Genomic DNA, 16,791 nt, shown 5'->3' with positions numbered 1-16,791 from the left:
GACAGGAAACAACAACCACAACAACACAGCTCTAGCTTGTCCAAATTGTTCTGGTGAGCACATCATAGTTCCATGTAGAAATTTCCTTTCCTAAGAACTTGCACTCATTTATTTTCAAAAAGTTCTAAAATATTGTCTAAAAGATTGAATTAAATTCATTTGATGCATTGTAGATGTTAAAACAGAGTGTTTTCATATTAAGCATTCTTGCTACCTCCTCCATTTCCCTTAATTCCTCAAAAATTACTGACAATGGTTCCAAGACATCTTCGAGCTACTGCAGTTTTCTGGATGCTGACACAGGTACTCATTAACAATAATCAAGTACATTGTTACTTTTGCCCTCACATTTTTGTCTTATAAAATCAACTTATGATCAATAGAGACAATGGAGATAGTAACAAAAAATATAAAGAAAATAAACACCATCCATCACTCCCTTAGATATAACTACTGTTAACAATGTTTCCACTCTAATTTTCATATAAAAGCATATATAATTTTTTAAACTAGGAAAACAGATTATATGCTTTTTCACTTAGAATATACCATAAGCATATTTTGGGATTACACATCACTTAAATTATAGCATGACATTTTATCAAGTGGATTTACTCCAGTATTATTTCCTTTATTATTAGAAATATATTTACTCCACTTCATATCACAAGTAATAACGTGACAAAAATGCTTTAAGACAAGCCTCTGTTCCCTAATTCCCTTAATATGTGTCTATATTCTTAAATTTGAAACCGTGAGTCAAGGAGCACAACTTTACCAGGCTTTTGGTTCCCTTTCTCAATTGTCTCCCAAATGGACTATATTATAATTGAGTAAAATTTTCTCTAATCTTTTTCAATCTAAATGAAAATTATATTTTGTTATTTAATTTGTAATTCTTTTAATATTTGAATATTTAAATATTTGAAACATTTTCCCTATGTTTACAGGGGTGGGCAAAAGTAGTCCTCCAGTTGTTCAAGTGGAAAATAGTATAATGCTACATAATGATACAAGATAAACCGTTTCACATACTCACAACTACAAACCTACTTCTGACCATCCCTCTATTAGCAATTCTTATTGTTTTCCCTATGCAGTTTGGTTCACTTTAGTTTTCTACTTTATATGGTTAAGTGGCTTCTTATTAGTTTTAAGGGTTTATTACACATAAAAATTAAAAATTTTCTTTTTGTACAATTCTCTTAAAAGACCAGTTTGTCTTTGCAAATTCAAACTTACCCTGTAAAATATCTTTCACTGCTATTTTTCTTACAAAATTGATGGTCTTTGGAAAATTGGTTATATATTCATGTATTTTTCTACTAATTATTTAGAATTTTAATTTTTTAAAATTTTACTTTCAATTACAGTTGACATTCAGTATTACCTTCTATTAGCTTCAGGAATACCGCATAGTGGTTAGATAATTATACATTATGCAAAGTGATTTCCCTGATAATTCAAGTATCCACCTGGCACCATACATAGTTATTAATTTTTAATACATATTAGTTGATGTTCCTCAAAAATAGAAAATTTCCCACCAAAGATATTTTGAATATTCTATTCCTTATATAATTGGTTTCTGATATTTCCTTCCTTTGTTTTTACCTCTTCCTCATTCATCCATCCATGCAACAGTATTTACAGAATGCTTACCATGTTCCAGGTTTTGTTAAGGAGGCGTATGAGATATTAAATTAATGAACAAGACAGACAAACTCAATGCTTTTGTTTCAAAGTTGTTTCAAAGCATATTTTTATATCACTATTACCATTTCTGTATTCTTTTAATTAAATAATATCAATTTATTTTAGGTGTCTCTTCTAAGTAGCACAGAGTTGGATTTTGGCTATAAAGCAATCGCTTAAAGCATTTATGTATAGTGTGCTACAGCTAATGTTTGATGGCATTATGTCATCTTGTTTTATGCTTCCTTTCTAAGCACTCTTAGTACTTTCTTTAGTTATTCTTATTATCACTATGTATTAAGTCTTATGAGTCAGGCACATAAAAGTTAATAACAATGGACATTTTACTGAGTGTTTACAATGTGTCAATTATTGGGCTCTGTATGATTTTCTTTTCATTTAATCCTCATAATCCTATTGCATTGATACTCTTTTACAGGAAATTTATAAACCAAAAAATTCTTTAGTGATTAGAAACATCAGGGAAATAGTATATTTTGTTTCTTCTATGTGTGCTAATGAATTATGTAAACTTTTATACTTCTCATTTTGAATATTTCAGTAGATTTAAATAGATCTAATATCCAAATAATGTTTTAAATTATATTTTACTGTGCTTCAGATTATTCTTCTTAAAAATTGCATGCATATCATACTGGTCACTTTGCTTTTTAGCAGTCTTTTAGGACCTGATTTTCCCTTGCTTGTTTTATTTTCATTCACCTTTCAGTGGGTAGAGTACATTTTTACCTAGAAAGGCATGTGGGTGGTACCTTTCCTGAACCTGCACATGTGTGACTGGGTACAACTTTTCCTTCTTGACCTTTGACTATCTTAAAATTCATGATTACTTTGTCAGTAGATTCTGCTTCTTCTATTTCAGCAATTAATTCTTTTTGTAGGTCAAATTTAAGATTAAGGTAATAGAACTACCCCTATCTCACCCTCCCCACTTCCTTATTTTTCTACCTAGCAGCCTGAGATAAAGAAGGTGAGTATAGCATATCCTTGAATGAAGTCATTTTGTTCATGTCATTTCATTATATTGTTGATGAGGGGGAAAAAATTCAATTCCTGGCCAGGGCCACTGTCTGTGTGGAGTTGCCCTGTCCTCCCCATGTCTGCATGGGTTTTGTCTCAGTTATATTGTCTCTCACATCCCATAGACAGGCACATTAGGTGAACTGGCATGTCTATACTGTCCCAGGCCAAGGGAGTGTGGCTGTGTGTACGAGTGGCCCTGAGATGGAAGGGCATCCAGTCCAGGGTTGTTCCCACCTTGTGCCCTGAGCTCCTGAGGTAGGCTCCAGGCCACCTGCGGCCCTGAACTGGAATAAGTGGGTTGGAAAAATAATTATCTCCCATGTTCTTATTTATCTTTCTTAAAATTATATATACCTCACACTTATTTGACTGTTTAATATTAGAAGTGTTTTGGGTCTTTATTTAGAGGTTAAGTGATGTTTTAGTGACCAGATATATGCCACGGGAACTTAACTCATGTTTATGTTAATTAACCTACGGTAAAATTGGTTTTGGTATACATCATTTTGCTTAAAGTCATAGTTTCCAAGAACCTATTGACAACATTAAGTGAGGACTTACTGTATTGGTGATTATTTAAGCCTTAGGTGATAGTTTATTATTTTACCTATACTTTTGCTGCTGGTACCTCTACGTAGAGATCCTGAAGTCTTTTTGTCCTAATCCTTGGCATGGCTATGGGCCTTGGGCTGTCCAGTTTCCTTGATTTTCTATTAGGAGGTTGGTTTCTGCTCGCTACTAACAAGACTTCTGATCATAAGGCCTTGTACCGGCCTGGTCTTGGTTGCTAATCTGGTCACCCTGCATTTGGCTCATGATCCAGTCTGACACACAAGCCCTGTGAGTGCCTTAATTTTCTAGCATATTCACAGACAAAGCCAAATGAGAGTGGGAATGTAGGCTCAAGAGTTCAAAGCCTGGTTCAGCTTCTTGGTAGTTGGTTGATCTAAATAAGCCTCTATAAGCCTTAATTCCTCATCTAAAAACTGGGGATAACAACAGTACCTACCACAATGTGTGGTCCTGAGGATAAAAATGGTAATCTGTGTAGAGCCATCAGTATAGTCTTAGCCCACAGAAAACACTCAATAAATACTGACAATTAGTCATTATTTCAAATAATTTATCATTCTTCCCCATACTTCTTATAATCATGATAATTCTTCATATAGAAAGGTAAATAGTAAGCTTTTTCAAAAGGAATAATTCTGGAGGACTACCCAGTGGTATACAGCAACAAAGTATCATTGGATCTCCACCTTCTAACCCCTCATTCTGGTTTTTACATTTAATGTATAAAATAAAGCCAATTGAAAAGAAAAGAATATTTTAACCACTACCTGTGCTTAGAATAGGAAGCTTTTTGCTTAAGTTGTTGAGAGAATTTTTTAGGTATATAATTATAATGACTTCCATGACTGAGAGTTACGTCTTTTACCATATGTTTACAATTCAAACATAGTATAAAAAAACTTAGTAGTCATACATAATAACATTATGATATGTGTTAGAACAAATATTTTAAAATTATGTCACAAAATTAAGCAAATTACTTAATGACCAAAAACTTCCCTAATTAAATTATTATAAAGCACCACAATGAAAGAACTGGTAATCCAGAAAACAGAAAATCAGGGAAACAGAAGATGTATAAAAACATTTGGGAGATATGAAATTTATCCCATGAGTGTTTTAAAGAGCTCATAATTTAAGAATGTCAAAGCCCAAGTGTGTTATGAGGGTCTTTCCTCAAAAGTGACATTAACTGCATATCCCACAGATGCTTATTATGTATTCTATTTATACCAAACTATAAAATGTGGTCGAAAATATATAGATTCAATATATTTAAGGTAATAATAAAACACAGTTACTCTGGCCTAGCAAAAATTGTTACTTTTAAACTTCAGTTTTTGGTCTCTTTGGAAATAGTATTAAGTAAAAACAGTATTGAAGCTTTATATTGAATCTGCTATGATTGAGGCTCTTCTGGACTCACAAGTATGCACTCAGGGACAGAAATGTGACACTAATATTTTAGAAGCTTTTTTACAAAAATAACCCCAAGGTGCTGCTTATTCTCATAGTAAAAGAAAGATAAAAACAACAACAACAACAACAACAACACTAGCTCTCAGAAATTACCTAGGAAAGTTGGAAATAATGCCGCCAATGCTTTACTTTGGAAATATGCGGTGTGCAGTGACAGGCCCCTACAGAACATATTTTGTTAAAAAGTACGATATACATCTAAATAGGCAAACAAAAGACAACTGAAGAAGTTAATTATTTGAATTACGGCAAAAGAAACTTCATCCTAAGTGAAACAGGAATAATCTTTCACAAGGCTAATGAAAAACACAGTGTAAATTATTTTTAGAAAATATTATTTTTATAATCTTGCTTATAAAGTATTGAATACTTAATTTCAAAATAACTTTGTGTAACCTAAATAGTAAGTTGATTTAACATTCTTAACAGAAAAATCAGCCCCTATTATCCAGGAAATGAAGCACTTATACACATAAAATAACAACATTAATAAGCAAGTTATTGCATAACATTCAAGATCATGGGTACTTATTGCCATGTTTCAAGATAAGTATCATCAATTTCTTTAAAATTAAGGTAAGCTAATTTGGAATAACTTTAGCCAATACAAGTACAATGAACATTTTTAACTAATTATTAATTCTAATTTTGTTGACTTTATTGCCAAATGCAACAAATAAGTTTACTGTGGCACATCTGCCGCATCAAGACTCTCCCAATCTATTCTCTTATAAAAACCAGAACAAAACTACTTCTGAAAGTGGACTAAATTGCAAAACCTTTTCATAAATGATAGTTATAATTGTACTAGAAAGCAGATTTCAGTAAATTTTAATGTACCACATGCAACTGCTTAAGACTGATTAAAATTAGAAACCTGGACTCAGTACAAATTTCATTTTGCTAATACACTCCCTACCACGTGAACATATATTTATGATTTCCTACCCTTTATAAACAAATCGTTGATGTGACATTTTTATCACATTGTTATCAATTTTGTCAGAATATTTTAGTATATGAGGAAATATATTTTTGAAAATTAAAATTCTATAAACAGTTGGCATGCAAAAGCACATTTTATTTATGTAGTTATTTACATTTTTATTTATTGATTTGGGAGAGAGAGATTGATCTGTCATTCCACTCATTTATGCATTCATTGGTTGATTCTTGTATGTGTCCTGACCAGGGATCAAACCCACAACCCTGGCATATCAGGATGACGCTCAAACCAACTGAACTACCCAGCCAGGGCAAAAATAAAATCATATTTTAGATGAAACAATTATGGATTCTGATATCACCTTGAGGAAGCGTAGGTTTTATTAACCGAAAACTGATTATTTTATATTTGTCCACATAATTCAAACTCTAATAATTATTTTTAAGTATTAATATTGAATATAAGCCTAAATTACCAACTTTCTTCCAAAAGGAAGAAAGTAGTATCAGTAATTATTTAGATAAAGAATAAAACAAAATATCTGAATTCATTTCAATGAGATACAATATTAATTAGGTTTGTGGACATGAAATTATTGTGCCAAATTGCTATGATTTTGTTTCTAAAAGTTTACTCTCAACTTCTATACTATCTCTTTGGAAGCACTAGTCTAAAAGGATGGCTATTACATTTCCATTTGTAAGTGGCCCATATACTTTAATAAAGAAAATATAGAAAGCTGAAGCCAGAGCTGGAAGGGTTCACAAATCACACAGTTCATCGCATTCACAGAGCCATGGTATAGGCCTAATTAAGTAATGGTAATGACAGATCAAGATAAGAAAAGCGTGTGAAACATATATACATATAATGTTTACTACATACTCAGCGCTATGATTTTTGTACATTAAAATTTCATTCTCACAGGCACCCTAGGAAGTAGATAGCATTACTTTAAATCTCCATTTCACAGATGAAGAAAACAAGGCTCAAAGTGGGCAAACAAGCCTGTTTTATTTCAAACTCTGTGCCTCTAACTGCTATTCTTATTATACTAATGTTACTCTTTGTTCCCAAGGATTAGAACAGTGCTCAATAGGAAATATACGGACGAGCAGTAGAGCTTAAGTTAGCATAAAGAAATAGAAAAACAAAATCACACTGGCCTTTCATGTGCCCTGCTAGTAGAAATAATAAACCCTATTTTAAAAAGTGAAGTCAGTATATAAAACCACTGGCACTCATAAAATGTAGTACAGGCCAATTAAGAGAATGAGTAACTTCTTCAAAGATTAAACATATATATATTTTTAGATAACACAGATGAGATGTTATACAAAAAAAAATGGGATAAATAAGTCAGCTATGGTTACTGAAAGCCTTGGTATTGTTAGTACTGCTAAAAACCAGAGTGGAAAGGATTGAGAGTAATTGTTTCATGGATCATGGGGTTTCTACTGGGAAGGTGCTGGTCTGTAGTCAAAGAAGCTCCATGAATCACATGATGGAGAGAAAGCTGACGGAAAGGAACACTATGGTAATAAACCATTGTACCCGAGTCTATTCCACCACCATTGCAGTATAAAGCACCAGCTCGGACAAAAAGGTTATGAAGAATAAAGAATTTCAAAGAAATGATAAATATGCTCAACATTAATTTCTTTCCCTCAAATTTAAGACCAATTTCTAGACTTCAGAAAATAATTTTGAGGGTGTAAAATGGAGTTTTGTATTTAAATAAACCAATTTTTTTGAATGCACAGTAGAGAGAAACAGAATTCAACCTCTAACCTTGCCACTACCTATTTTAAAATAACCTTTTATGCCTGTAAACAGAAACATATTAGCTAGACTAATAAGTGTAGTAAATGGCAATTCATTAATAACCTACAGTGCTGCCCAATACCCACACTACCTATAACTTTCTTATTTCCAGTGGGAATGATGGAGCTGCTCCCAAATATTGAAGTCAAGCTTAAGTCACAGAAATGAAAACAAGCATCATTAGAAAGAGGAAAGCAGATGTCTTCAATTATAGTTTAGAACTTCCAGAAAAGAAAGGTGAATTACTATTAGTGAACGACTCTGTGAAACATGAGAACATAAAGAAAACACTCACTGAAATTCTTCACTTTGGACTAAATGAATTGCTCCTAACCCTTCGGCTTGTTTGAGATTCTTCGTAATTTGAATAATGAAGTCATATTTACTGATCATCTACTATGCACATCTCAATGGTATCTTTTCAATTTTCCATATTCTGCCTAATTGAGGAAGGAATTTGAAGAAAATATCTATCAAGGAACTGCCCAGCAGATATGAATGCCCTATTGTTTCAATATAAAGGACCCTTTGTTGTCCGTAGTAGGATACAAGAAATTCATATTTATTAAAACTGTTATCTTGTAATTTGCCTGCTCACCTTACAAGCCACCAAATGAAGACACATACAAAGACATCTCAGGAGTGACTGCCTCATTTGTCTGCCATAGCATGTTACAGAGGTTATGTTGCTGAAGATTAATATATTATGTTCCCTGTGAGGCACACTGAGCTAACTTTTCAAAAGGCACTTCTGAGGTAGAGCAGAAGACTATACAATGAAGTGAAAAGAACGTGGGTATCTTACAGGACTGTTTGGGTTTGGGGCTGGCTCCATGCATGTACAACCTATGCTGCCTTGTACATCTTAGACTGCTTGGTTTAGTTATCTGCTGTTGCCATCTTGAAACTCTTACTTATTTTGTTTTTTTAAAGAGGCTATCCATTTCTATTTTGCACTGGCTCTGCAGATTATGGAGCTAATCCTGCTTGGACCTGAATTATGACTTCAGTCTTTAATATGTGTAAGCCTTAGTTTCTTCCTCTGTAACAAATGGGTAACACTCAGTGAACGGGCTTAGTGGGAGTATTAGATTAGAGATCATGTGTAAAAGCCATGAGTGCAGAGCCTGGCACAGAGGCCAGAAAAGAGACATGAAATGAAGTGAAGCCAAACAGTTCTTGCTCTTATACCTGTGGATCTGGGACATACAAAAATCATCATAACTCATAATTAGGTAGAGGTGACATTTATACTTCAGTACTTACAACCCATATATCTGTGGTGCGATTTCTAGTCTGTTCAAGTGCATGTAAAGCTCAATATCATGCTTCTTCAGTAGATGATCTTGGATCTGGTTGACTTTGGTAACAACAGCAACTGTTGGCCCTAAGTCCTGTGGTCTAGCAAAGGGGATGGGAGCCATCAATGTTTCTTTCCCCTAAAAATAGGAAAAATGGAACATGTATTTATATTTCAGTATCAAATGAACAAATATATGGACACCATTCCTGAATACATTCATCAGTGGGAGTTTAAATAAGAACTTAAATCATCTTATTGCAAATGCTTACAATGTGGAAACACACACTGATTATCACATGGATGACTGCGCTCAGAAAGGCCAGAAAGTCCTTCTACAATATTTTCTATCTATATTCCCCTGGCCAGTTTCTCTCGTGACATTACATATTACAAGACAAATTTGGCTAGAAGTAGTGGTGGCCTCCAGTCTATTTGTCCACGGCTAGTTCATCTAATCAGCCACAGCACCTTAACAGAATACTCGAGTCCAGATGAAAACATATTTCTTGTGGCATAAAACTAAAACATGAACAGTAAAAGTAAATTTGAGTTCTCAAAACTGTAAAAAAAAGTCAGAAAATAAAGGAAATTAGTACCAGAAAATAAGATAGTCTCTGTCTTTTGATCAATTTAAGTAGCTAAGTAGAAAAGATTTAAAAACTTTCCAGATCAAAATATAGCTGATTAAAAAAAAATTTACATGGGTCAACTACATTTCTCATGCTCTATAATAAGACAGACACATTTGTAACTCCTTGTCATGCTTTCATGTAAACTTCAACTCCTTCCTCAAATCTGATGGTTTCCTTGAATATATTATACCTGACCTAAGTTGTTCTCATACTGTCCTCGATTTCTACCTCCCCCAAAACTGGGATTTACAGCGTAACTGTCATGACTGTCTGCCTATCACTCATCCTCAGTCTATTTCTCTACCTCAAATTCTTGTTTCTGCTAAACAAATGTTGCTTTTCCATACAGTTCTGGTCTTGGTTTTATTATCTACTTACATGCAATTCCGTGAGTCATCTCAGTCATATGGAGTGCCTCAACCGAAACTCTTTTCCCAAAGACATCCTAATCTGTAGGATTCATAACCTAGAACTCTCAAGTGCCTACCATACATTTGAATCTTGGCAAGGACTCTTAGATTGCCAAAAGGGTGTCTAATTCAGGAGGACCACAACTAAGTTTATTATCTTCTGCTCAAACACATGTTCATCCTTTCCCCACGCCTATCTCAACCTGCCGTCCAATCAGAACACCTACTTTGTCAATTTTAGCTCCTCAGGGGATTCTTATATATCTCCTCCCCTACAGCTCTACTGTAACAACCTGATTTGGGGCCCTAATTATTTCTTTCTTCCTAATGGGCCTGTCTCACTGCCCCTAATTTAGCCTGCTTTTAAATCCATTTTCCAAAATGTCTGGTGATGTATCTGAAGCAGGTATTAGGTATTTCAAATTGCCCTCCTTAAACATTTTAATAGCTTCCCATCATTTTTTACTCAGAAAAAAATTACTTAACCTGGTCTATAAAGTCTTTCATTCATTCGTTAGTCTCAGCTCTCACTTCCAGAGATCCTGGGATGCCATTGCTTTAGCTGGAATATCCTATCCCAGTGTTTCCACTGAAGAGCTCTCAAGTATATTTAAAGATGTGGCTCAAGTGCAAGGCCCTATTTAATTATCTTCTTCTCTACTACTGCAGTATCTTTTACTATTTCTTGGCCTCCCAAACTGTGAGATGTCTAGAATAACATCTTTTCATCACTGTACCAGATTCAGGGGCACAAAATAAGGTAAAATTCTAGCCTTCAAAGTCTTGAGGGGAAGACTACAGAGAAAACAACTTAGAATTCCATATAAGACCAGTGACTGATCGGGCTGGTAGAAAGCACAGGGGAGAGGAGAAATGTGCTAGGATAAGGAAGAAGTTCCTGGAAGGAGTTCCATCTAACTTCCAGGATCATGTCAAGTCTCAGGAAGAAATGCAGTCCTTTGTACTTCCTACATGTCTGCCCTAGGGTCTTTAGGTCTGAAGGATGTTAAGTCCACATTAATTTTTGTAGTTCAGTTAGTTTGCATTAATTTATATAAATGGGAGAAGAGGAAATCTCTACATTGTGGTCATTTATTATTAAAAATATACATCTAAGACACCTTTTTCCAATTTTGTAATATCAATATTCTCTTCAAATTAAAAATTTTAATTCTTGTTAAATTTTTTAATTAAAAAGACTTAATTAAAAATTTTAATTCTTGTTAATAATTTTTCCTACAGATTAAATTGAAATAACTTTTTTAAAGGATTTGTGTTAACTGTAAGATACTATTAACATTCAAAGGTAGTGTTTATTATGAAGCCAAGTTTCCTTTAAAAACAAGCAATTTAACATGTATATATTTTGGTCATGTAGTTTTTCATTTACTGAAGAACCCTGTGCAGCTGAACACCATACAGTGTGGGGTGGGGAGGCACTGACCTCAGACAGGGTTTCTAATACTTGCATGGAAAACAGATCACTGTACCTAGTCTTCTCATGGTTTTGAATACACATACGTCCATAGAGATACAATCACTGGCTTTGGGAGAATTGATCCTAAATTAACCTGTTTAAAAAGGTTTAACTTAATGAAATCACATAATCAATTTCTAGTTTGACTAGAATGAGCTGTCATTAATCAATGACACATCTAGGTTCACTTTTCAAATGTCTAATAGAGACTCGTGTAGTCTAAGGCTTATATAAACTATAGTTTGAAAAGATTTCTCCTGTGCTCAGAATACTTATAACAAAATCTCTTACACTTAAACTCAGAAATAATGTTCCAGGTCACTTAAGTGCTAAATAATAGAAGTCAAAAGAGAAGCTATAATTAATGAAATTCTGTATTGAAAATACTTCATTATCATCAGGATTGCTTATCATAACGAAGAATGCTATTTGCATTTAACAAATATGATCAAATGGAATAACTACACTACCAATAAAACTAGAAAAATTTTTAATCTTTTATTAAGCAGTAAATGTGGTCAGTCCACAAACTGTTACAGGGATGCAATGAGATAATGATTTTATGCCTTTAGGTAAACCAATGCACTGTGTGCTTCTTGAAGAAAGTCTTATGAGAAGTATGAAATACTGCTGAAGTAGGTAGCATGTGATGTAACTGAATAAGAAAGTGGTGTATTAATTTCTCAAACTCCTTTGTTAAAAAGGTAAGAGAATCAGAAAATAAAATAAAAATAGGATTAAAAGGGGATTCACTAGACATGCTTTTAAGGAACATTTTATTCATTGCTATATGCATGCAAGTAATTAATATATGGTAAAGGTTCCGAGGTCACAGCATCTTTGTGTTCACTGATAAAATGAATGCCTTTCTTTGTGTTACCTCAGCTATTTTCATGAACTTGACTCAGTGATGTCAACATAAGTAAGTAAAACTGAAAAATGGTAACCCTCACATTTTTATCATCCAGTTTCTTAGATATGGTGAATCAGTTATAAAATACAAAATGACCACTGCATAAAATAATCATGATGCCTGTTTTAAATGTATTCAAATACTCTCTGCGCTAGATGTTGGTGTTCACACAAGTCTATGACTTCATCAAATCACTTGTCAAGGATATAAAATTATTGTTTCAAACCACATGTGATCATATACAGTGACAGTAAATTTCTGCTCTAATAACCCTTACAGAAGGTGACATGTTCATGTGTTGCTGAAGGAAGACTTTGTCACCTAGGGTAGGGGTTGGCAAACTTTCTTTGTAAAGAGCCAGACAGGAAATATTTTAGGCTTGACAGTTGTGTTGCCACTATTCAACTCTGCTGTTGTAATGGGCAAGCAGCCATGGACAATAAATAAATAAATAGGCTTGCTGTATCCCAATAAAACTTCTTTTATGGGCATAGAAATTTGATTCCATATTATTTTCATATGTCACAAAAGTCTTCTTTTTATATTTTTTCAACAATTTAATAATGCGAAAGGCATGTTAAGTCACAAGCTGCACCAAAAACAGATGGCAGGCCAAATTCGCTTGCAGGCAGTGGTTTGCCCTGACCTAGACCAAAGGCATAAAAAGCATTAGTCATCCACTTCATTTTTTAAGAGATGGAATGAAGTGACTGAATAATACATGGTTTTTAACCAGAATGCAATCAATTATCCCAAGATAAAAGAAATCAATCATATAGAAAATAATATGTACAAAACTCTTTAACACCCCTTGCCAGAATAGTTTTCAATTTTTCAAATACTGTGTAATAAAAATGGAAATACCACAATGACCTCTAAGTTACTATACATGTTTGTTTGAAATGACAGATAATTCAGAAATTTCACTCTTAGAGACAGGCCAAGAGAACTAAAAACATATATTGACACAAAAGTTTGTACACAATATTCACAGCAAAAAGTAAAATGAACCCAAATGCCCATCAACTGATTTATGGATAAATAAAATATGGTATATCCACACAATGAAATATTATCCAACCATGAAAAGGAATGGAGTACTGATGTATATACAACGTGAACAAACACTGAAAACATTATGGGAAATAAAAGGCATCAGTCACAAAAGGCCACATATTGTATAATTCCACTTTTACGAAATATGCAGAATAGGCAAGTAGAAAACAAAGTAGATTAGTAATAGCAGAGACTCCAGAGAAGAGGGAATGGGAAGTGACTGCTATTGGTATGGGGCTTCCTTTTGGGGTGATGAAAATGTTTTGGAATTAGATGTGAGGATATTTGCACAACCTTGTGAATATACCAAAACCCACTGAATTGTACATTTAAAAAGTGAATGTTACAGTATGTTTACTATATCACAATAAAAATTATAAAAAGCAAGATAACAGAGTAACGAAAATGGTTTTTATGCTGTATGTGTAAATTCAATAATGATACATAAGTAAAACAACCTATTTGATACAGAGTTTATACACTTTAGTTAACAATACATCTATCAACTCATTAGGATAGCAACACATCAATATATAAATGAACTTGTTAAAAATTTATGATTTTAAAAAATTTATATTGCAAAGATATGATATACATGCATTAAGCAAATTTCCATATATTTATACATAAATGTTTATGTTACCTTTGTATATATCTGGCAATACTATCAGAGATGTGGTTTAGATCTCAATTCAATCTTTTCCACAGGAATTTTTATATTTTCTTTTTTATAGTAATAATAATGGCTTCTATTCTCTGATTATATGTTGTTACTGAAATTATTTGTTCCTTCAAATACATGAAAAAGATCTAGACCATATGATTTACCTTTTGATTATCATGCTCGAAAGTAGAAAACCAAGGTTCAGCAGTTTCCATAAGTTGTGAGAACATTGCACTAAAATTTAGAAAAATAATATAATGCTGTTAAACCGTCATTAAAATAAATATGGTATAGAAATTAAAATAACAATTTTTTGTACTTACTAGGCATCATGTTCCAGATACTCCGGGTTCAAGAGAGTTTTCATTTCCTCACTTGAAAAAGCAATACATGTAGTCAAAATGTGTAAATTTTTAGTGGAAGGAGATGCAGAGTTTACTTTACTCTATACTTAAAAGCCAAATTTCACAAAATGTACAAATGAAAAAAATTATCATTTTTTTAATAAAAAGAGGAACTCCATTAATGAATGAAATCCTTTCTTTGTATAAATATCAGAAACAAATTAGCTGCCTTGTCTGTGCCGCAGTGAGTAATATTTAATTATTCCAAATAACAAATACAAATGTGACATATTCCTTGCATGTGCCTGGTCTAGAATAAATTGATTACTCCAAAATCTATTGCCTGTTGTCTAAAACAAAACAAAAGAATATATAGTTACTGGTGAAGTATACCATATCAAAACATTATTTTCTTTTAATGGTTTCTATTTTTACTATATTATAACATCAATTAATCAGTGATAGTACCTCTTCTGAATCTATTTTAGTGTTGCCTTTACATTTTAGTGAATTGAAACAGCTAAAGAAGCATGCCCAACTCATTTAAAAGCTATTTCCAATCATTGGTACTTTGCTGTGAAGTATGTTCCACGTACATGTTTTTAAAAAGACGAGACTGACATGAAAACAGGATGCAATCCTAACTTCATCTTTATCATTCTTTAGAATAACTAAACAAAGGCACTTAAGATATGGCTACTATGGTCAGATCCAGTAAACTCAGTCTGATTAAAGAACTCAAAAGAAACTAGAAAATACTAATGTATAAAACGGTAAAGAAAAGTTAGCAAAAGCCTGAGTATATGACCAGCAAATGATGGCTACATTTGACTAATAAAGATAGTATATGATAATTTTCTCTTTTCTGCATATAGATGCACTAGCCTGTGGGGTATTCCTGATAAAATTCTATAATCCTAAAACCCTCTTTCCCAAGATGCTTCCTGGCTGCCTCTATGGCTCATCAGTTATAGTATCTTAAGTTAGAAAATAAATTCTAACAATTAGTTAAATACAATTACTAAAGTTATTTGCTGAAATGAACAAATTAATGTATCTCAAACACATAAGTCATTTTTGTTTAGTTACAGACTTGAGGTCTTTGTGGTTCTCTTATGACCGGAACTGAGTCACACCTGGAGAAATACATCACAGATCAGGTTCCCATGAAGCTTGTGGTAGAAGAATGGGTCATCAGAGGATGGTACGTATGAACACTATCAGTCTTGAACACTTTGCTATTACAACAAAAATTTCCCCTTCTTAATTCATTAATTATGCCTCTCTTTAAGATTTGCAAAGATATTTATGTTTCCAAATTTGCCCACAGTTGCACTGGGATTACAACTATGAAGTGGAATTAACAATCAGCCACATGAAACACAACCAAATGTTTACAATTTACAAAAGTGCCTTCAATTTAAAAGATTTTGAGGCAAAAAAGATTACAGCAGGGCTTAAAAACAGATGGAGCTTATATAAAAACTTGCCTTGGTTGTGCAGACTCACTGGCATGGAGAAAAGCTTGGTGGTCGCAGTGGAGGATAAAGACTATGGGTGCTAACAGCTCATGCATGCCCTGAAACACAAGAGCAAGAAAAACGAAAGGGGTGGGTGTTTAGAGTCCACTAGCAGACACAAAAAGCCCCCTTAAACGCTTCTTCAACAGTTCCCTGCCATCAACATTTCCGTGATTATATAAAAAAGCATAAACATGAAAAGCTAGAAAATGAGACTTTATTTACTTTCAGATTTTGGTTCCAATTCAACCACACTATGTATTCTGCTTTAAAACGTAGAGAGCAGTTCTCTTTTAAACGACACACAACAAACAATAAATTGGCATGGCAGACAACCTCGCACCTGTCAGTTGCTTCAAGATCTGTACTCATAAATATGAATTTCATTTATGCAAATTATAATCATGAGCTACAGTGTAAAGATCTGCAGTAAGAAGGGCAACTAAGAAACGTAGACCTAAGGAAATTGCAGCCAATGTTTTCATTATATAATGGCTTAAAATTAGGATGTCTGTAGATTTGGGAAGAGCTGAAGTCAGCTGGCTGGAAATGTTGGATAATAAAAGAAACAACCTTTAGCAGGTATAATGGAAAACGAAGTTTTTAAATTATGATTTTCAACTTGTACAATCTGAAGACTACCATAAATTTTTCCTGTCTAATTTCAACTATAAAGTTACTTTACAATTTAGTTAGTGATTTCACCACTATGAATCTTTTTCCTTATATTGGTGTTTACATGCGCATTGTATGAATAGGCAGACACAAACAGATATATTAACTCCTAAGTTGTCTTTAAAAGGGTATTACAAAAATCCTTTATTTACTCATTATTGTGGGGAAATAAGGTATTTCACATTAGTGACCTGCCTTGCTAATTGAGATATTTTTCCTCTTATGCACAAAAAAAG

The 16,791-nt window shown here is 33.3% G+C and overlaps 1 protein-coding gene across 1 annotated transcript in view; it reads right to left on the bottom strand.

The window, feature by feature from the left end:
* The window catches only part of TBC1D5 (TBC1 domain family member 5), a 482,939-nt gene that overhangs the window by 175,298 nt on the left and 290,850 nt on the right, over window positions 1–16,791 (bottom strand). Inside the window, exons 11-14 of the mRNA XM_028518682.2 lie at window positions 15,851–15,939; window positions 14,340–14,390; window positions 14,181–14,250; window positions 8,828–9,000 (exon numbers count right to left, since the gene is read on the bottom strand). Coding sequence (XP_028374483.1) covers window positions 8,828–9,000; window positions 14,181–14,250; window positions 14,340–14,390; window positions 15,851–15,939 — 383 coding nt within the window. The remainder of the gene's footprint in view (window positions 1–8,827; window positions 9,001–14,180; window positions 14,251–14,339; window positions 14,391–15,850; window positions 15,940–16,791) is intronic.

The sequence above is a fragment of the Phyllostomus discolor genome, chromosome 7 (assembly GCF_004126475.2).
Source record: "Phyllostomus discolor isolate MPI-MPIP mPhyDis1 chromosome 7, mPhyDis1.pri.v3, whole genome shotgun sequence".
NCBI lineage: Eukaryota > Metazoa > Chordata > Mammalia > Chiroptera > Phyllostomidae > Phyllostomus > Phyllostomus discolor.
This window is presented reverse-complemented; position numbering and strand designations above follow the sequence as displayed.